Source organism: Falco biarmicus, chromosome 1, assembly GCF_023638135.1.
Source record: "Falco biarmicus isolate bFalBia1 chromosome 1, bFalBia1.pri, whole genome shotgun sequence".
NCBI lineage: Eukaryota > Metazoa > Chordata > Aves > Falconiformes > Falconidae > Falco > Falco biarmicus.
In genome coordinates, this window is record NC_079288.1 from 13,262,367 (window position 1) to 13,284,914 (window position 22,548).

At 40.0% G+C, this 22,548-nt stretch overlaps 1 protein-coding gene across 1 annotated transcript in view; it reads right to left on the reverse strand.

Moving 5' to 3' along the window:
- SEC14L1 (SEC14 like lipid binding 1) overlaps positions 1-22,548 on the reverse strand; it is a 41,979-nt gene that overhangs the window by 8,517 nt on the left and 10,914 nt on the right. The window contains exons 3-10 of the mRNA XM_056332514.1: positions 8,750-8,899; positions 8,528-8,659; positions 6,924-7,052; positions 6,437-6,671; positions 5,613-5,722; positions 4,641-4,830; positions 1,617-1,705; positions 603-673 (exon numbers count right to left, since the gene is read on the reverse strand). Of these exons, the coding sequence (XP_056188489.1) occupies positions 603-673; positions 1,617-1,705; positions 4,641-4,830; positions 5,613-5,722; positions 6,437-6,671; positions 6,924-7,052; positions 8,528-8,659; positions 8,750-8,899 (1,106 nt within the window). The remainder of the gene's footprint in view (positions 1-602; positions 674-1,616; positions 1,706-4,640; positions 4,831-5,612; positions 5,723-6,436; positions 6,672-6,923; positions 7,053-8,527; positions 8,660-8,749; positions 8,900-22,548) is intronic.

Genomic DNA, 22,548 nt, shown 5'->3' on the forward strand with positions numbered 1-22,548 from the left:
CGAAAACTAGACCCCAGGTTTCACAGCAGCCTCGTGACCTCACCTTGGATCAAGAGTTGAGTAATCACACATAACAAATGAAGAACACAAACTAGAACTGAGCGTGATAGACTATGGATGAAGGAGTGACATGAAAACAATACCTGAAACTACTGGAAAGGTTATCCACAATATTATCATGGCCTGATTTTTTTTGGTTTTTTTGGCAGCCTGTACCACCATCTGTCTATAACCCCCGCCCCCCCCCCCCCCCCCCCCCCCGAAACAGAAATGGGAGTTAGGCTGCACTGCTTTGCAGACATCCAACAGTAGAAGAGAGCAGAAGCATAACACCCCACACGCAGAACCATTAGGAGCGTGGCACAGACTGCTGGAGCAGGTGTTGCGTCTCCCTCAGGCTCAACCATGCAGACTCACTCTATCAGTAACTGGGGAGGCTTTCAGTTAACTGTAACTGTGCTTTTACCTGCATGCCAGAGCGCCTACCCTCTCCTTGTTACATTTAATAAACTTTGCTCAGCAGCACCACCTTGCCTGATGTTCCCCACCCCACCCCCATGAAACCAGGTAATTTCCAAAGAGCAGATCCACTTGTAAGTTACCTTATTGGCCTGCCAAATACTTTCGTATTCTCCTCACATCGCCTCAGTCCTTCTTCATTTATTGAAAGAACCTATATAAGAAAACACGTTGTTCAGAGAAGGTAGTCTTAAACTCAGTAGATGGGACAAAGAAAAAATTCTTTATATCCTAAGACTAATTAAAACTACAAGCTCAAACCAGCATAAACTTTTCCACAGAATGAACTAGAAATCACTACATGTACCCCACTGGTGGATCTTGTTGAAAAATAAGTATACCTTTCCATAAAAGCCGAAAAATATAAACAAGAGCCTCCTGAAAACTGAGGCCCATGAGTGATACAGCCAAGAGGTCTCCCTATACTTCTGCCCTTTTAAGCACCGATTTCCTATTTATTCAGAAATGACAGCCCCTTTTTGAGTCACAGACCATAACCTTGAAACAGAACTAGGCCAAACAAAATTTATTATGTGCCTAGAAATGCCACTGGAGGAGAAAAAGTAAAATCCAGCCCCTGCTTCCAGTGGGCGGGCCATGACTATCATTACTAGGAGTCAAAAACCCACTATTGCAAATCTGGAACTCTGCCAGCTTTCTGCATGGAAACTGAGTAGGTTCACAATAGCACATTTACGTGATGCCTTTAGGAATGCAAAATTATAAGCAAGTACTTTTTCTCTAAAAAGTTATTCTCATCCTTGGAGTACAGGCTTAAAGTCTGAGCATGGCATTTTCTCTTCTGTAGAAACATAGACACTTAAGTTTGAAGCACTGCACAACTGCAGAAGAATCTGTGAAAATGCTAACCAATAACTACAGGAGTTGCCGAGAACTACGCCTTTCCGCCATCAGTTCGCAGTTGGAAAGAATGCAGAAGATCAGCTACCAGGAGCTTTCAGATGCATTCAAACCAAAAACAGACGGCCAGAGAGTATATCAAAATATCCAGAGTGATGAATGTTTTGGCAGAGGAAGAAATTTCTAAATGAGAAATATCACATTGTTAGCAGCTTGCTGGCTCCAAAAATACTTACGTAGCGAAGCAAGGCCTCTTCCCCAAGCGCTCGCACTAAGCCTTTGGTATCCATCTGTCCCAATCTCAGCACATACAGCGGGCGACCATCTGAATAATGAGAACAAATATGTCAATATAACACTTATTTTTACAGCAATAGACAATTTAAGTGAGCTAGTTTTTTGCTAAAAATCCAAATGGAAACAAGCCATGATCAGTTCAAACTCTGTTGTACAGCTGGAAGAGGGAGAACCTGGAGCAGATGGCAATATAAACTTCACCTTGTCCAGCTACACTGAAAGATTGCCTGTAAATGAACGGCTGAAGTTTAATGGAGACATCTTGACGCAAAAATAGCTCACCTATCTGCAAGGAAAGTTCAAAGGACTTCAACAAGTACGTCAGTACACACAGGATTTTGGTATACATGATTAAAGACAGAGGACTATAATTAGCTTCCAGGACAGCTAAGATGCAGGAAAAACTTCAGTCCGTTAACGTAACTGAAGAGTTGCAATGAGGGCTGTAAGCCTGCTGCACACATGATGCAATACTGCTCTGAATAACTTGCAACCACCCTTCTGGAAAAGTAGCTACACGGAGTTCTGGGAATTAGTGAAACAAAGTGTTAACCCAGAGACTTGCTTTCTGCAGTATTTGCTGGAGTCACACCTTCCAGCTCTGTCATTACATATTATGCAGAACTGGCACACAGCCTCACTTATGCAGGTTAAGCCTGGTGAGAACAGACTCTGTTCCAGAGATCAGCATCAGATGAACCCTCTGCATTCAAAGACTTGCTTTTCAGTCATCTTGCTGCATACTGAGGCATCCCAATACTGTCCAGGATACTGAGGCACTAAGCTTAACAACTGTGTTAGCTGCATTTGAGAATTAAAGCTTGCATTTCTGGCTCTTCGTAATAGCAGCTAGTTGTCTGAAACAGCTTCCAACCTCCTCCCAAAGCTGTGATGCATTTCTTAAACTTTGCTCCATCTATTCTGGTACACAAGCTACAGAATCACCAACTTATATAAAACTGAATATGCTAGGACAGAAAATCAAAATTAAAAGAAAAAAAAGAGCTTTCTACATAAACTTCCCTCCAACAACTGTTAAGACAGGTATCAAATTATCATCAAGTCCTTTGGGACACAAGGAATGAAACTGTCAAGATATGTTATTAACCAAAACAACTGAAACTGCAGAGTCAAGGCAAGTTATTTATTTGGCAAAGACACTACTCCCCATGAAAGTTCACAGTATTTTCTATTTTATCAGATGGTCTAAAAGAAAACGTTATTTTAACATCAGCACACAATTATCTTGGAATGTACTGCTTAGCTTTTTAAATACTAAACAAAAAGTATTATTAAGCTTCATAGCAGGTCTCCCTCCCTCACAGATGCACACGCATCCAAAACCAAACTAATAGCTTACTAACCCTGGTCCACCCAAATGACACATGATGAAAAGTCTCAGCTGACAGTGCTGTATTATCACTGTATATCTCATATTCCATCAAAGCTTTATGATTTGAAAACCCATTTGATTGAAGCATTCCTGCCAAAATAAAAGCCACTCAGATGTATAGAAAAATGTGCTAATTGCAAGCTAAAATACTAACTTTTAATTCTTTTGCACTAATAGCTCATTCTAGACAACATGCTTCATTAGCACTGCTGCCTTTGCCTTAGTACTAAAAGCTATACAGAATTCAGCCAGCTTAAGTTGGCACATTTAGCATATGTAGGAGGAAAAGAGCAGTACTAGAAAAGAGGTTTTAAAAAAAGAGCCTACCACTGTAAAATTTTAAATTACAGAGGACTGCTCAGTTTTGAAGTTCCGTTTCCATTATTGACAAACCCATGCTTTACTGGTGGGCATGCTGCAAAAGAGATCAAAGGAAATGGAGGGGAAAGGAGGGATGGCATAAAGTTCACCACAAGACTGAAGAATTGCTCAGAAAAACATTAAACAACCCTTTGATGCATTCTGTACCTTTCTACTCACTGGCAGGACCCAGTTATGTGCTACTGACAGAGGAAGTCTTTGCAAAGGACTGACGAGGAACAGACAAAGGGAGAACTTATTCACAGGTCTTTTTCCCCTACCATCTCTACAAACATGCTCATTTTGAGTTTTCTCATTTTGAGGCCTGTCAAACCCAAAGCAGCAGGGGAGAGCCCTTCAAGCTCTTCAGCTTTACAGTGATTAAATTTCTCCTGTGTCCTCCCTGTCTCCTGGCCACTACTGCTGACAGCATCCTGTCCCATTTCATACACTTCTTGTAACAGGAACAGCGAGCAGAAACAATGGTGCCTAGTGGGGAAAAGACTAAATCGGAACACAGATAGCTCACGGTAAGAGATCATTTCCTTATCTAGAGAGCCCAGCTTGCCTCAAGCAACAAATTCCAAAACATTTCATTCCTACGTATTAGTAACAAGATCAGTGCACGATAAAGCAAGCCGAGGGATAGGGGATCATGTCAGACAGTTGTCCGTGTTTTAAAGATCTGGCAGTTGCTCACCATACAAAGGGAATTCAGCCAAAGCTTCTTCCCTGCTTAAATAAACCTCCTCTATTTGATGTTTTTGCAACATCCCATTTACCTGGCATTACAATCAGCTTAAGTATTTATTTATGCCATCAGTAGATATACAACATCAGAAATAAATTGATTAGAAAGATATACTTATTTACAAACATCTTTTAATCACTGAAAGAACACTCAGCATTTGCATAACACCCTTCTAAGCATCTTGGAGCACTACAGAAGTGCAATTAATAACTTTTTTTGAGCTACTGGCAAAGCAGAGCTCTTTAGAGAGTTAACTAAGTCAGTGGTAGCCAGAAAGATTAGGACGTAGAAGTCTGCCTCCACCAACTCAGAGGCTGGCAACATCCATTTAAATGCATTTAGGACATAACTGAGAAGTTCTAGCCATTTTTCCAGTCATCTCTAGTTAACAGAAGAACAATTATCACTTCTAATTCAGAACATAAAAAGGCCATTCAATATCCACCCTACAGAGCATACCTTTGTCATGGTGATGCCAGCCTCCTGCATAGTAATCTTGGAGTACTTGAGGAGGGTTCCAGGTATCTAGAATATAGTCTACCTGGTGCTGCTTACGCCAGGTCAGTGATTGGCAAAGGATCTCTCTTGCTTTATCAATGTTGAAGTCCCGGGCACGCAGGAATCTTAAAATGTGCTCATCCTTTGGGATCTATTAAAAAAAACAAACAAACAACCACCCAAACCCTAAACATTTTGTATTCAAAGTTTGAAACAAGAACTAAAAAACCAAAGGAAGCTGGAAAACACATAGCTCTGAACCCATGCAAGAGGATGTACGTCACACTGGAAGTTACTCAAGCAGATCAGTCTGTTTACAACAAAACCATCAGCCCTGTCAGGTACTGCAGCTACCTTCATATATGGGATACACATTTCATGAACTGTAATGTAATCATTCACATCTGTATGGCCATGCTAAGTCGGTCCAATTTAAATGAATCTAAGGATGAAACGCAGACTGTATTTCACTGCTAAGTAAGAGGAAGCAGAGACATACATGCAAATCACAAGCCACTGCAAAACCCCAGCCTTGCTATCAGTGATTTAACTAGCCACATTGCTTCCCTTTCAGTACTGCACTTAGGGACATAAATTTGAGAATACAATGTTCCACCAAAACAGATGTAAAAGTAAGGTTATTGTAGAACCAGGCAGACTTATAAAAAACAGTGTTATTTCCCTGTGCTTGTTTACTGACATTCTGAAAGCCAGTCATGCTAATCATTTAAACACCTCAGCTGGCAAAGTCAGCTAGACAGTCACAATGAACTACTTCTGTTGCCACTGTACAGACTTAAATTAGGTTTTGGTCATGGAGGGCCACTTAACAGGAACCATTAGCCACAGAAGGTGTGGCATGATGTTTCACCAGGTACACCTTGTATAATACACATTCCAAGACAGAGTCACAAGAGACCAACAGTAACTTACTTTGCCTTTGTGTGTCTCCTGCAGCCATTGCCTCAGTCGAATGAGGCAGCTTTCCTGCATTGGTGTCAAGTCACCCAGATACCGCTTGATGTAGTCTGCATCTAGCTTGTCTAAAAGGAGATGTACATGTGATTACAGTGGTCCTCAACTGATCTAGTCAAAGTAGCAAGTGATCATCTATACCGATATCTGAAGCAGAGAAGCAGCTGCTCTATGTTCTGTACAGTCAGAATGGAATGAATGACAAGATGAGCAAGGTAACATACACAGCCATCTTAATGGTTAACCAAGATTTTCCTTCTGCAACTAAGAGAGGAATAGACAGACACATTTATAAAAACATTTTGCCAGTATACTCAGATTTGTCAATCCACAGCACCATAGGGCTTGCTTCTTCTGGAAATACTTAGAGAAGCTTTGATCTAAATGTCCCAGTGCAAGAATTTTCCTAAATTCCCTTACTAACAGGGGAAGACACAAAAGACGACTGCATCCAGGGAAGCTTCATCCCTTTCCTCCCTATTATTCCTACAGTTATACCCATCCCTGAATTTCAGGGCAAGAAGTAGGCCATTCATTTGCAACCTAATGAACAAAGTGAAAAGTTTTTCCACTCCTATCTGATCTTCATTTACTAAAAACATCGGCCTGTAACAGCCATCCAGGCTATCCCACATTACTGCATCGCAAGCCTGCACTTTAACATTGTGTGTTATCAAATGAAGAGCCAATGTGAAAATTTTCAGCTACCCATGAGAAGCAGCACAGTGCTGAAAGCTTCTACAGCGCAAAGAATCCCACTAAAACAAGTCAAACCACCATACCATCAGGCGTTCCTGCTGTGGGCTCCGAGGGGCTGCTTGAGGTGTTGAGGATCTCCTTATTGTTCAAGCCCTCCTTTGTGGCAGAGTCTGGTATATTAATAGCAGGTGAAACTGGTCGTCTTGTGTGGGACGTACTGCTCTCCAATTTACATGCAACAGGAGGAGTCCAGCGAGGAACAAAAGTTATTCCTTCTTCCTCCAGCTGCTTCAGGTAGTACTCTATTATTTCTTTTCCCTTCAAAAAGAAAAACTTGCTTCAGCTACTGAGACCACCCATTTAGACACAGAAAGGATTGGGCTGAAAACCCGTTAAGTGGCCAGACCTCTCTAAAGATTCCATTTGAAAACACAGACCTACACACACATGCTGCCCCAAGCTAGAGTGAACAGTCAAGCTTTTTGAGCAGAGCAGCCTGTTACTTAGCAGCAACTACATTGTCTTTTGCTAACTTGGAGCCAGGCACCTCCTTCACGACGGCAAGCTTACCTTTTTAATATTGCTGGTGTATTGCTTCATTGCAATCTTTTCCACTGTGCTTTCAAAACCAAAAAAAGATTTTATATCCAGACTTGCTGACTGTTCAAAACAGGTCCAATCTTCATTGTCAGGATGAACCTGTTAGTTAAAAGGAGGTCACACAGCTTAGTTACCCACTTAAGTGCGGGTTCTTTTTCCCCCCTCACAACATTTGCAATGACTGTTTTACAGATTCACATAGTCAAAAACATTAAAGTGGAATTTGCAGTCTTTTTCTTCATTTGCAAAACATGGTTCAGAGAAGGTTACGCTGAAGAAAAAGGCTGAGAAGCCCTCCTACCGTCCCACGGCTAGCACAGCACATATTTTGCTTAACAAGGGGAGGGAGGAGAAATACTGGTGCACTAGCCAAAAGCCAAAGGACTAGCACATTTATACAATTAACAGTACCTCATTCTAGATACGGGCTGTGACTGTAGTGTATCTGTGGAACGGGGTAAAATACTCCACAATGAACTTGCTGCTGCTGCAGGTTAGACTGATAGACCAAGGCCAGCTAGCTTGAGGACTGCAGCAAATATAGCATAAGCATTTCCAAGCACTGTAGTCTAGACATGTTTTCAACAGACTTACTGTTGAATCTCCCTGTCCTTTCATAAATTCACTTATAAAATTATTAAGAATGAACTTCTAAAACCAATTTATTCTTGAATTAAAATTCTAGCTTTCTATTTACCTACTAATTTCTTGATCGAGTAGAGCAACAAATGTTTTGTACTATTTATAAACCACATGCATTTTTCTGTATAGCATTTCCCATTTAAACAGAGCTTTCACAGAAAAATTGCAGGTGGAAAGGTATTTTTAAATGTGCCTTGAAAACTGCACAAATATAAAAATCAGGTAAGTGTCAAGCAGGTTTGAAATCCACTGACCTTTTAACCATGATTCTGTACACAACAGAAAATGTTATCACCTGCATGTAAAAAGAATGCTATGATACAAATAAAATAGGTTACATTGGCTAGCTTTGATCTGACCTTTAACATCGATTTGAAATTTTACTGCTACATGTGTATGCTGTCTTAGCCTATGAGCATTGGCTAAAGCCATTAAAAAAAAAAACATGACCAGAGCATAGCAGCAAGCATGCCACCAAACTCCTCTGTATCAGAAAATGCCTGCACTGAAGACCAAGAACAATGGAAAGACTTAGGTTAAAACACAGCTGACTTGAACATTTGTCTGAGCTGAGCAGAAGGCAAATAAGCTACGCTGAACTCCCCTTTAACAGTTCTGTCAGGGTATCATAAGCCTCACCAAGTCCCACACTGCTATTACAGACCACAGATTTGCCTAAACAGAGCTGTCAAACAAAAAATGATGTTGTGTTCTGCTCTCTGAGAAGATGCTCAAGCAAGAGGGTGCCAAACTTGTTTCAGTTCTTCAAGCAAGTGTGTTACATTTAACACAAACAACAATTATCACTCATGGCGGAGTGTTGTTTTTTTTCTTGCAAGGCAAAAGCCAAGAACAACCCAACTTCTGTGACTCCTGAAATCTGAACACTAACTTAGCTCCATCTGTAGCACCACCAAGAGCCTGTTACTCACTGTGTAACAGCAGTGTTCATTAATAATGACTCTATTAGAGAAGGTTTCATTGTAGGCTTCTATATGCAAAGTCCTTTCTCGTCTGTTCAAAGAATTCTTCTGGACAAAGTAGACATAATCCACTCCTGCAATCTGAGGAAGATTACATAAACTCCGTTAAGATACAATATTCATGTGAAAGGATATCCAAAAGTATAAAACAGGCACTTTAGACCTAATCACCTTTTTCAATAGCCGTGGTGCATCTATATCCAGCTTACAGCGCCGTTCAATCACGTGGATAGCGTCATCCTCACTCTTGTATTCATTTACAGTGTCACTGGCCACAAACATAGGGATCAGAGGGCATGTAGGAAACCTTCTTTCATATGCCTATAAAGATAAAAAAAGAAAAACTGTCACCACAATTAATTCCCGAGGGTGTGCATAGGGTTCCTTCGTTTACATCACCAGCATATGGAGGGCACAGCACCCTTCATACCATTTGTAGAAGGGACTGAGCCTTCCTGGAGTCCACAGTATAGCTGAAAAAAGCCACAGTGCATTCCAAAGAATCCATTAATATGTTCCTAATATAGCCCTTTCCAGGTAAAACAATTTTTAAGACACATGAAATACCCCATATCTTCCCTCCCTCCAAAAAGGAAACTGGTCATTATCTACAACGACAACCCTCTTGTCAGCAGTAAAAGGAAAATAAGACCCTCTAGTTCTAAAATACCACAAGACAAAACAATTACGTGTTGGATTAAAAAAACCCACATGCTAATTATCGGTGTTTCTCCAAGCTGTCTAGAGGGTTTTCCATTACAGCTCCCAAAGGTCTAATAAAAACATTTCAAAACCTATTTCTTAAGCTAACAGAGCTCTCGAGCTCCTTGTGCACAGAATATTCATAGTGATTTCACTGCACAGTTTATCAGCTTACAGTTCTGTCCAACAACATACAGTAAGTCTTTCCAATATTCTGAGGCCATTTCATACTTCTGAAAATAAACTTTTTGCAAGAATGCAGAGCTAGCACTAGCTTTGATTCTGGTTAAAGAATATGTAAATAGTTAATCTCTTAAATACCTGACACACACACAGAAGACTATTAAGTCAGACACACTCAGAAAAGGCAGGTAATCTGGGATCAGTAAAACAGGTAAGAGGAAAATAAGAGATATCCCCACTAGTAAACCTGTTGAATTTTATTTTTAGAACCACTGTGGCTGGAAAATACAAACACAACTTGTTTTTTTCTTTCCTTTTCTTTCACAGTCACCAGTATACCTCCACTTTTCTGTGGCTTTCTTCCTCATAGGGTAGCAGGAAACTAACTAATTCTTTTAGCTTTCTTTCCACATTCAGAATTCTTTCATTTTTGCTATTCTCAGAACCTAGTTGGCTTTGATGAAAAGGTAGCATTTGCAGGTGTTCCAATGCAGAAGGAAACTTCAGTAACACAAATTAAATCTGAGACTAGAACATGAAACAATTCTTTAAAAAAGCTAAAATATCCACTCTGTCCTTTCAGATGATTTTAACTGCTCTGAATATAGCTGGGTTGTAGCAGAGTAACAGCACCAACAGGGAGAGGGTGTGGAAGAAAATAAGCAGCAGCTGCTGAAAGTATGCAAGAATGGCTCTGGAAGAGAAGTCTCAGTCCTCCCCTTACAAGAATTAAAATACTCAGTTTGTTACCAGTGTTCAAACAGTTTGAATGCAGTATTATTGTGACAATGCTGCAATGCACTAAAAAACAGTGTCAGGTTTTTTGCCCTTGTGCATATTTTTAACCGTTTTTGCAGCACAGTTGTCCTGAGTTCATAAAGCTCCTCTGTAACATACTAGAAGTACAACCAGTGAGTACACACACTTTTTCAGATTTTTCATCTGTGCACAGCTGGTTTTGTTTAAATTAAGAATAGAAATAATTTCTGGGTTCAGAGATGTGTGCACAATAGAATTGACAGAGCATTAGTGTTGTAGCACAATAGCAAGCAGTGCGGAAAAAAATCTGTCACAGCTCCAAAAGAATGGGAGGAGGGGTCCTATTAATATGGTATAAGAGGTTTCTTATTTCTTTTATGAGGCTCTTGTTCTAGACAGAAGGCTGTACATTTTACAGTTGCCCAAGAATATCTCAGCCCTTTCCCTGAATAAGGCTCAGCATTGCCTCTATATTAATCCTTATTTTAACTACATTGACTGTAGTTAAACGTTGTCCTAAGTCAGGAAGAAAAAAAAATGTCCAGAAGCAGCAGAATTGAGAAGTACTTCTGGTTTTCAGGTTTCTTCATTTATAGCTTTTATTTTATTTCAGGATCTTATGTTAGTACAACTATTTTCTAGACAGGAGAGAAGGGAAGTAGACATCTAACGTTTTTCTCACGGTTTTCAAGATATTTTTACTTTTGGATCACAATGAATTTTCCCCATCTGAGTAGCCTCCTCTATGCCAGGCCTTTGCAAGTCTCCTTCGTTGCACATATTGAGACATTTCTCATCTTAGTCCTCAGAATGCTTCCCATTTGCCCTGTAACACTTGCAAATTACAACATTACCTGCTCATAAGTGTTTACTGAACTGTGAGCAAAAAAAGTGGCCAAGAAGAATTTGTTGTTCTGAATTGGAAGACTGAATTGAATGCGTTCAATTTGGAAGAGAACAAAATAATTATCTGCCAGAAGTTGGCAAGCTCAATGCTTACAGCAATAAAGCACTTGAAGGTTTCAAAGAGATTAACAGCGACACAGGATTCTTTCTCCCTAAAGAACAGGCACATAGAGTATTGAAAACTGTTCAGAGTCAGTTTTATTGGGATCTTAAATTAGGCTGGTTTTATTTCTATATGTACCATTGCCAATACGTTCTTGTAATGCATCATTTCTCAGCACAGCCTTGTTTGAAGATAAAGTGATTATAGTAAACTGTAGCCACATCAAAATATTCCATCCGATTTAAGCATAGCCATGCCTTCCACATGGGGCAAACAGTTCTCTTCCACACTGCTGAGCAGGCAGGTAAAAGCTGCTAAAGGCTATAGGACACGAAGATCTCGCTTCGCCATGGGCCAAAGCAGCACAGGATAAAAACCCGTAATTTGTGGTACAACACAGCACATGCATCACCAAGACTGGAGCTATTACAAGAGCATGAAAATATTAAAGAAAGATCAAGTGCTACTTTCTTTTCTAATAATAGAATTGAATGGATTTTGTTGCGTTACAAGGTGTTTTGAACCAGAACTTTTGTCTCAAGTCCAGCTTTGCAGATCGGAAATAGCTGAACTGCATTATTCAATATTCCTTTAGCAGTCTGATAAAGCAGAGTATATTAGAAAATCTACACATTTTTCCTGCATGATAGGTGTCTCTTTACAAATAAAATCATTAGCTATTACACACCTTTGTCTCAAGATTTCAATTTTACTGTACAGATACAATCACAAAAGACAATTAGTTCCTTAAAAGCAAAGCAGCTGCAATAATCCTGATGGGCTCGATGCAAGACTGAAATGCTCTTGCTGTAGGACTAAATGCATCGTAAGAAAGATGTTGCAAGGACATTACTTAATTTTACCATTTTCTTTTGTCACATTTAAAAATACAGTGTGTGAAGATTCTGATAAGTAACAAGTAAAAAGCACAGGCGTGCTCATCCTCAAAATCTCTACAATTGGTGCTGGGCTTGACATGAAAAGCTGCAATGCCTCTTTGGCTAAGAGACATTTATGTACAGATCTTTCAAAAAAAGATTTTTAAGCCTGCAATTCTGTTGTTCCCTAATAATGTACTTTTACAATTTCTCACCAGCCTCTGGAACATTTGTGTACTCCGATATATTAGAAGCTGGCATTGTGCATCAAGAAAAACACAGTATGGTGAAGCAGCTTGAACTTCAGATTTAACGGGCTCATTATATAAACCCTTAACTTTCTTAATGCATGTTAACAGTAAGAACACTGACAAGCGTAATTTTGACCAAAATAGCACTGTATTAAAGCTTCTTTTCCAACTGCTTCCCTTAGCAACTCATGTTCAGACTAGAGTCAAAATAACAGGATTTATTTTACTTTTATCTTTGCTAGTATTTCAGCTGTGTTTAAAGACATGAAAGCAATTCAAAAGGGACACTATTTTAAACCCACTGCAGTAATTTTCCATACCTGAGGGAATTACACTTGCTGCTGCTGCCCTTAGATTTTAGGATTTTAATATCAGCAGTAACAGGATCCTTTAAAAAAATACCACCTCCAGAATAGCACGTAGGTATGACCCCAACACAATTTTCCAGAGGACTAAAGACTGTTCTGGCTTTTTGCTTCTCAAACCATGCCTAGGGCTAATAAAATACCTTGATAATAGGTATGTGCTCACTCCTCAGTGGGGAAAGTCAGTCATTTATGCAAATAAATTACTCAGCTTCTCTGGCCAGATTAATGTATTCCCAGTCTCCTGCCTTAAAGGATAGGGATTGTTCAGTATTTCCATTAGATGACTCAAAACTAACTTCTATACTTAAAAAAAAAGGAAAAAAGATTGGAAAAAACTTGCAAGTGATCTTACACTATGCTGTTATAGTAGCTGAATTCTCCAAACAGAACTTCCAACCTGGTGAAGTAAGTAGGAATTTCAGTCACCATTCAGAAAGTGAAGCATATTGAATGCTTTCTTAATAGCTTAATTGCATGAAACAAGCTGGTTCATTTCTTTATGTTTTCTGTTCAGAATTGCTGGAACAGTAACCTTCTAAGGATAGCACAATGTTCTCCAAGGGCACCGCAAGAAAACACATGAAGAGATTCATCCTGCCAATGAAATCTAGTCCACTGCACTTTGTGTGCCACATACAAACTTTAATTTCTGCCTGCAATACCTGACCATGTTTGAGTACTAATCTGCAAGTGCATCCCACCAGCCACCATGCTTTCCTACTCACTTCCAGTATGTGGAATTTCTGAATTACTCATGAACACAGAAGGAACAAGAAGGGTCACTCAAGCAGGGTGCTGCCCTAGCATGACAGGCCGCATTCCAGCAGCTCGATCATCCCAGCGTATCGCTACATCCCCTTCCTCCCCCTGCATTAGAGCACTGTAGATCAATAGGAAAAACATCGACTCATGGGAGGCCAACCAAGAGGTTTCAAATTCTTGGCAGCTGCGTTTGGAAAGACAATTCTGGAGTGACTCTCACAAAGCAGAAAATATCTTCTCATCCCCCCTAAACTGCTGTTCATAGCTCTTTTCTATTCTCTTTATAATACATACATGTGTTAAAAAAACATTATACGCCTACAAAGAAGCATGCTATCTCAGTGCCAGTGTGCCTCATGGATGCCAGTTCACGTGTTAGTGATAAGCTCGGGGGGTGTGTGTGTGTGGTGTGTTGAAGAAAACAGATGGTCAGAGCGGATATACCTCAAAGAGCTCTAGAAATAGTTTTTTGGTAAGGTAGCCATGTAAACTGGACTGCAGCGTGGGAAAGAAAAAACATCTTTAATGTACAGGTAGGCAGCTCTTCGGAAAGGAGCATCCCTGTGAAGCCTGTTGGGGAAGGACAAGCAGTCTCTGACAGGACACCCTCACTGCTACAAGCCAGACCCCAGCTGCCCTGCAAGCAGCACAGTTAAACTTTGCTTTTTTGCAGTTACCCTCCCCCATCAATATGGCTCTCCACAGCAGCCCTGTTCAAAGCAGGCTTAAGTGGTTTTTTCTTCACTGCGTTTTCACTTCATTAAATGTTCTCATTTACAAAGAAAGAAGTTATTTTCTTATTGCTGGGAGACAAAGGCTGCTTGGCAGTGCCTCAGTACGGAGAGCTGTCTCTCTGGAAAAGACCGAGGCAGCTGTAGTTACACAGGACTACCCGCGAGGCTGGTAGGCACCACAGACGGCCACCCAGCACTGACCGGGCAGGTTCAGACCTATGGCTGTGTATCACCTGACACAAATTTTCTATACCCATGCTTCTAGTCCTTGACAAATATGAGGTAGTTTAAACCACCTTATTTTTGACTTGTCTGTACATCTTGGCCTGGTCTATGCTATCAAGATATGACTAGTCCAATTTTCAAAGTACTGGGATGATAACCCACTGCACAACCGGTATTTGTAAAAGTGGGTATTAGATGCAAGAGACCTTCCCTACTACAATTCCTAACAGTGCAGAGAACACTATGACTTATTTTAAAAGGGGAAAAAAAGACAGTTTAAGGTTCCATTGCAATTTCTACTTTTAAAAGGTGTTTAAAAGGTTGGAATTAGAACTAGAACACAATATGCTCCTCCAAAGCTTTTCCAGCAAGATTCACCAGTGGTTGTTAACTTGCTGCCTATCACAGCATGACCAACAAAAGACGTTTGTGTAACAACTTAATCACTGAACTGGATTTAAGCAACCAGAAGGTACATCAGGTAATACGTTGTGTGGATGCCTTCCTTCTGTTTTAAAAAATTACAATCCTTCACCTGAATGAGAGCCACTTCAAAGATTTTAAGAAACAAGACAAATTAAGTAGGCAGCGAGCATCTATTAAAAAGGAAGGCTCCGTGTTCCATCTTTTGTTAAAAAAACTAAATCCTGGTGCCATGCATTTGAATACACCTTCATTTTAATACTTTAATTTTGGAACAGGAAAACCCCTTCCACTCTATGAAGAGCAGAGTTTCACTGAAGAGGAAAATCCAGCCTTTACAAACTGAGCTGTACTTCAGGAGGGTATGAATAGTAGAGAAGAACTGGCAGAACATTCAATCCGACAGCCATGCAGATGGCTCTGAGGGGACAGCTGCATTGTGTGGTGGGGTGTATGCCGGTAAATCTCTTAAAATGGGATCTTACTGACATTCACCTGGCAAATGCGAGTAGCCCCTTACCCTAAAGTACAGGCAAAAAAAATTTAAAAAAAATCGCACAACAACTCTTTCTCCCCATCACACTCTACTACACTGGCAACTGCATCCTGATCTTGTTTTACTTTGTCCCTCTCCTACCCTCCTTCTGTTACCAAGTCCAAAAGCATTTTACCCTGTTGTGGCACAAGTCAGGAACAAGATACATTGCCTTTACACTCTGCTCCCTGGTACAAGATGAAATTTGGCCTCAGGTATTAATGATGACCATTACATATACCGAAGACCGAATAAATAAACCTTCTATAAGTTACACAGAAAAATCAGTAAGACAAATCAGTATCAATAAGACAAGCATCCTGCTTCATCTTAGAGGCAAAAAAGTTCTTTTTTACTATGCAAGTGTAAAAAGTACTACTCACCTAAGACTTTCTGATGAAATAATCATTAGTGTATTAAGAGCACAAGCTTATAGCACTGGCAACAAGCAGTACTTGCACTATTCACACAGTCTACTAAAGTAAAGCATTTCCAAGCAATTGCCCAAAATGGCCCAACTGCTTCTACTTTGCGGGAATACATCCCAGCTTTAAAGCGCCACAATGATGCAGTTTGTCTAAAATTTTCACAAAGGGGGCTGTTAAAGTTTTATATAATTATGCAGCAAATCCTTGAACTACGACGACTTTTTATTTTTTGAAGTTCTAATTTTTTTGGTTGGTTTTTTTTATATAGACCACACAAACACATTATTACACAAATTATGAGACAAGTACTAACAAGAATCTACTCTGCACAGATTCTGTTCATGAATTGTAATTGAAGGCTAATTAATTTCTCAAACAGTGAGAGAAGCAAGCTTGAAAAACAACCTTGGATGTTCTTCAGTATGGTGAACAGAGCTTTCAGGTAGATTATCTGGGAAGAAAAGTTAGCAGTGGCTCAAGAACTTATTGCAGTATGATATTCAGATTCTTATAATGCCATATGTATGATATTGCACTGAAGTGGTGGTCAGATTTATAGCCCAGGTCTACACCTCATTCAGAAGATCAAGGATCCAGCTGATTATTCAAGAGAATAACACACCGAATCCGTTACAACCATATAGACATTATTGAATCCTGCACAGGTCTCAAAGTATTCCCTACCCACAGTTGTTAGACAACCTATGGTCTAACAGCCCAGACAACCTCACCAACGCTGAAGGTCACTAGAGAAACCACTTCATTAACATCACCAGGGCTTCACGTGATCTTGTTAGAGTATGAAGTGCTAAGATGACTTGCTGTTTACAGTATCCTTGTCTCTAGAAAATCATTTGAAAGCTAGTCAAGCCAGTAAATTGAGCTTTCTCAGCTCACCTCTCCTTTTGTAGAATGGAAATGAAATTCCTGAGAAACTCCCCCGGAAACCAGGAGTTGAGGGAAATGAAACCAACTATAAACACAGGCAGGCAAGAAAACTTTTCTTTCCCTGGCATTCACCAAAACCATTAAATTCTTGCCACTGACAGCTCCTCTGTCACTCAGGAGTTCTGCGCGGAAGTTTTTATTAGGTGTACAAAGAGCTTAATCCCTACTCCTTGTCTTCTTTTGATGCTCCTGCTTGTTTAAAGCAGTCCTCTTGATCTGATCAGGTTTCATTGAAAAGGATTTCAGACTCCACACTGCTATGAGTGACCCACTCATACCTTGCCAATGTCCACACAGAAAGAGGGACAATGAGAAGAGATTTATTCCAATACATTTAAATTCACCCGTTAACTATATAAAGCCTTAGGCTTCAATACTTTGTATGAGTAAGAGAGCAAGACTGTTCTGTCTGTTCCTACATTCAGCTGTATCAGAAGTCGACAGTACTTTGAAGTACCCAGTTATATTTCTTGCACATTTCAAATATACCCTACTCCTAGATGGTATGAACAGAGCTAATGAAAACCTGTTAAAGTCATCTTGTGGATCTCACCACAGAATAAACAATACCTATTTGTTCTACCAAAGAGGTTAACAGGCATGCCACATGCAAAGCAGGCACAGTAATTTGCTGCTCAAATCCTAGCAACACAGTGAGAAAGCTTCTGACCTTCACATCCATTCTGCCAATTCCTGAAACAGAACGTGGCTGAAAGCAACGAGGACACTGCCCACAACAAAATAACCCAGTATACAGATTCAACTGGCATTCAATAGCTACTTCGTAATGTTGTATGAAGGACTTTGATTCAATAAATTTAAAATCTCTGTGGAGTCAGGAAACAGCAGAGAAGCTATTCTTGTGCTGTTTCAAATAAGTTACTCTGAGGTCATAAAAATTTAGAGAATTTTTTGTGTTTGCTTCTGGATCACCATCACTGCAAACAGCGCGCAACCACCAGTCACCCCCAACACGTATGGGATGTACACAGGGGAAGCAAAACCACCTTTCAGAACAGAGACCCTGTGGCTTTTGACAAGGAACAAAGCCCCATCACACCTAAGGGGAAGCATCAATGCTTATCTCCAGGCCCACATACAGAGTCCAGGCTTCTTCACACCTATTTAATCTCTTTGAAGTCTTATGCAGTATAAAAGGCACAGCTAGCTTCATGTCAGATTTTAGGCACAGCAATAGTTTATACACGCTGCCAATCACAAAAATCATGAAATACCACTGAAACTGTATTATAAACATAACTGTACACTCAATATCTTGCAGCCAAAGTGCTGCTTATACAGCACATCACACACCACCCTGGATTTCTGACAACAGGACCGTTCATGTGGTAACACTGCTACAAAGCACTTATGTGAATGTAATAGCACAAACACACAAATACTGGCGTTTTTGTTCATCTCTTTAGTTCAGGCAGCATTTCCATGGTTACAGTGTTGATGACTATTGCTTTAAGTACATTCCAAATATAGACTAAATGCATAAAGAGCCCTAGCTACCCTGCAGGCTAGTTCTTTAGCTTTGGGTCCCTGTGAGGTGTAATGCATTCCCAAATCAGAATCATAGAATCATTTAGGTTGGAAAAGACCTTTACGATGATCAAGTGCAACCATTAACCCAGCACTGCCAAGCCCACCACTGAAAACTTAGCAAGTGCACTGTTCGTTAGATCATCCACGTCGTTTGTAAAAGCAGTCACTTAAACTGGACAGATCTTCAATCTGTTTCCTCACAGCATCTACAGCATACACTAAAACTTCAGTACCAGTTTCAAAAATCAGTTTGCCTTGCTTGTGCGTAAACTTCTTTCCCTTGATGCCACCATGCAGGGATGCCATCAAGAGTCCTACAGACATCAAAATTACTACACAAATCACCACCCTGAACTACATGCACTTTGGGATATTATCTGAGCTGTCAATCACAGGATACTGTTTGCAACAAGTACACCTCAAAGCAGCTGTTGCAGAGAGTATTCTGGAGAAATTCATGCTAAGTATGCATTGACCAGATAGGATTATGCATTAGTGTCACTTTCATTAACAGGATTTAGAACTAATTATCTTCTACTGCTATTAAAAGTTATAGACAACATCAAGCAACGTCAAGAAGATACTAACAATTTCTGGGAAAAAGTAGTCCATTTTCCTTGTAGTAATTTAAAAAGTTCACACACATTTCAGAATTTTAGCTTACATTCCCTGTGAATGTATGTGTGAACCAAGTGCTCAATTTTCTACTAGCATACAAACCAAAAATCAAAAGCATTTCACAGGCAACTTATTGAAAGGATGCTCTATTTAGATAGCACCTACAACTAAGTATCAGTACAACTCTAAGCTTATCCAAGGTAATACTTGATAACACATACTCATAAATCATTCTTGGTAAGTTTGAGTTATACTAAAAGAAAGCTCACCATATTTTCTTAAGACTGTGTAAAACCAAAAGCAAGGTAGGAGATAGAAGAAAGGCAAAAAGGAGGATAAAGGAGTTACTAGGGGACAGGAAGGTCTGAAGCAAACTTCCTCTGTATTGGAACATGAATATGTAAGGTACCGAGCTAGTGAATCTCAGCTTTGGTGTCCAGTGTTTTCAAGCATGAATAATGTTACTTTACTATTTTAATATTTCATTAAAATAATTTAGACCTTATAAATAAAGCAGGAGATGCAAAGCAGTCTACGAAGCAATCTTCCACATAAGTGGAATTTTACTGGTAATTCACTATTGAGTTATGCAACTGTGGCAACCAACTTACCAGACCAAGCAAAGAGCCTGTGCTTTCCTGCACTGGAAGGGATAGCCAGACAGAGAAGCCTCTATTCTCACAAGGGATGTGACCAGTCAAGCTGCCCACGTAGGCTCTTTCTATACAGATCACTACTTTATCCCCATCAGCGTACCCTTCCCTCATGGATATTATTCAATAGCTGGGCATTTTCATTTCAGAAGAGTGATCGCACAGGGAAGCTTTACTAGCAAAACGATAGTGGCCTGATTGTTGCATACAGCTGCATGTCATGAAACTGGAAGAGCACTGGCTCTTAACCACCCAAGAACCATTTTGTAATGTGCAGAGATGCAATCTTCTTCCAGATAAAAAGTAAACTCTTCAATGACTTAATGCAACTTTATTCATACTCCTGGTGGCAAGAGGTATACTGACTCAGGAGGCAAAACAGTTTTGGGATAAAGAACTTGACCTGAAGACAAGGGCTAACATTCCACCTTTTATCTGTAAAAGATGATCTTTAATGACCACAGGCATGTCTCAACAATACTTTAATTGGAAGAGTGGTTTCTGTAAAAGAGATACAAGTCATTTGTGGTTTGCTTAAATAAATTTGCACAGCTGGAACTGTGTAATATTTGATTCTTGCATGGGAGCCTGAATGAATGTCCATCTTCAGAGAACAAATGAATGACCAGGCAGGGATTTGAGAAAGTGGATAGCCAGTGTAAGAGTATAGAGTTACACCTGCTTGCCTTCCAGATACCCACAAGAGGATCAATAATTCTTTTCCTCCCTTCAAGAAGGTCAGAGAGCCTAAAAGAGCCAAAAGCATACTGCCACTCCAGCGCTAAAGAGTGAGCAAGGCTAACTTCAACTGCAACCTCTGCACAATCTTGAGACATGAATCTCTAAACGAGAAGCTAGAATAGAGGAGTTGAGCAAGTTACACGCCTCCCTCATGGAAAAAAAAAAAGATTAAGAACAGGAATCGCAAACATACTGAATGTAAATAAAATAATTCTAATCTTCCTTCCCTTTGGAGTAAGCTAGGAAAGCCTGATCACTCAGGTTAGGCTGGCTTGTGACTGGAAGACCAATATCAAATTGCTGCTTAGGAAAAAAAAAAAAGCAACTCGCATTGCTCTGGTCTATGTTGAAGGTGGAACACCAAGGACAGAATTTATAGCCATGCTGCTATAAGTTGCTTCTCAGTGTATGCAGAGCTTAGCTGGCTCAGTGGGGGCAACAGCAATATCAGATTAACTTGCAATTCCACTTTAACTTGTATATATTACGCACATGTGCAAAACTATGTTCTACAGAGAAAATGAGTGTTTGCTCTGCCCATGTTCCAAGCAAGACAGATGGAAATCAGTTCTGGCCCAGAAGCCGCATAGCTCTAAGCACAGTGCCTTGTTTGACAGAACGTGCCCTGCAATTAGAGTCAACTTCAATAGTTTCTAGGATAGGAAGCTTGGCTTCTGACCCCAATTGCACAGGACATGACTGTTTTGGCTCAAGGTCAAAGTACTATGGAGAAGAGGCTGACCTCCAAAAGAGCATCACAGTAAAGGCTGGCAACAGGCCAGTGAAAGCTTAAATGCTTGGAGACTGACCTGATTACTGAGGAATGTGAGCTATTATCAAGCACTTCCTATTTCTCTGCAACAATGGCAATACGTAAACCTTTACACAACACAGGAACATATCTTTCATTGAAATTTAAGATACGCATATCAGAATGACTATAAACCATAAAGGTTGCCTTCCCATTGCTTGTAAATAACCATTACTTGTCTTATAGCAGCTGAACAGTGACAACTATGTTCTGCATTGCTAACAGGCATCTCAAGTGCACAGGATACTGTCACACTGAAAGCAGAATTTGGTACTTAGGTTCTCCATTCCTTTCCAGTGAACAAAACTGCAGGTCTGGTTCTTCTGCAGCCAGTTTTACTTTAAAATTCAGCTGCAATCCTACTATGTCCACTGAGGATCTATTTTTGGAATAGTTAAATATTCCTTACTGCTCTACTGTTCCATGCTTAAGTCTCACTTTTACAAGTCCTACAACTGGTATTTGTCACTTTTTTGGTCTTAGAATCACAGACACTTTAAATAAGCAGGTCTGTTAAAACATGTTTAACATCTGGAAGATATTACAGTAGTTTAAATAAAATTATTACTGTGTCGACAAAAACTAAGTTAGGAGTGGGGAAAGAAAGGATGACTATAGCTACAGTCGGCGTAGCCTCAGAATTTGTCATTAAACCATTGCCTGAAAGGTCAAAGACTCTAGTACCACAAGAAACGGTCTCCTGATCTCCATCTAGATCACCTCTGCCATGGAGGTTCAGTGAAACAGGTTTGACTTCATTGTCTCAAACTGCACCCACCAGGTTTTCATTTGGCCCAGAGGCACCTGGCCTCCAACAAGCACTGTAAGAGTGATTTCACTCTACCAACAGTATAATCAGTACAGTAAAGAAAGCTCTGCCAAAAGGGCATAATTCAAAGTAAGTAGCATGGCTCAATCGTAAAGGTCTCAGTTTGGCTTTTGGACCAGCAAAACACCAGCTTCCACAGACAGCAGCTGTACTCCATTAAGCAAACCAATTAAATTTTAAGCACATCAATTACATCTTGACCATTCACTAATATCAATGGAATATCATCAAAACACAGCATGATAGGATCTGGGGCCTGCAGACAATTTACCTCTTAAGCTAGGAAGTTACATGTAACATTTACCAAAAAAAAAATCTTAACCTTACATACATGTCTGATTTATCAGGAGAGTCTCAAAAAGGCTAGAAATTGATGGTGGAAGATTAACAGTGGTTCCTATGTTCCTATGGAACCATAAACTATTAAACTGACTAAGCTTCCATGAAAAAGACTGATTTAAAAACTGAGGGAGATATCTTACAGATCTAAAATGGCAAGCAGCATGAAGAATGTGAGCAGAGTCTGAATGCCTCTTCCAACACAAGAAGCAGGTGGTGTGAA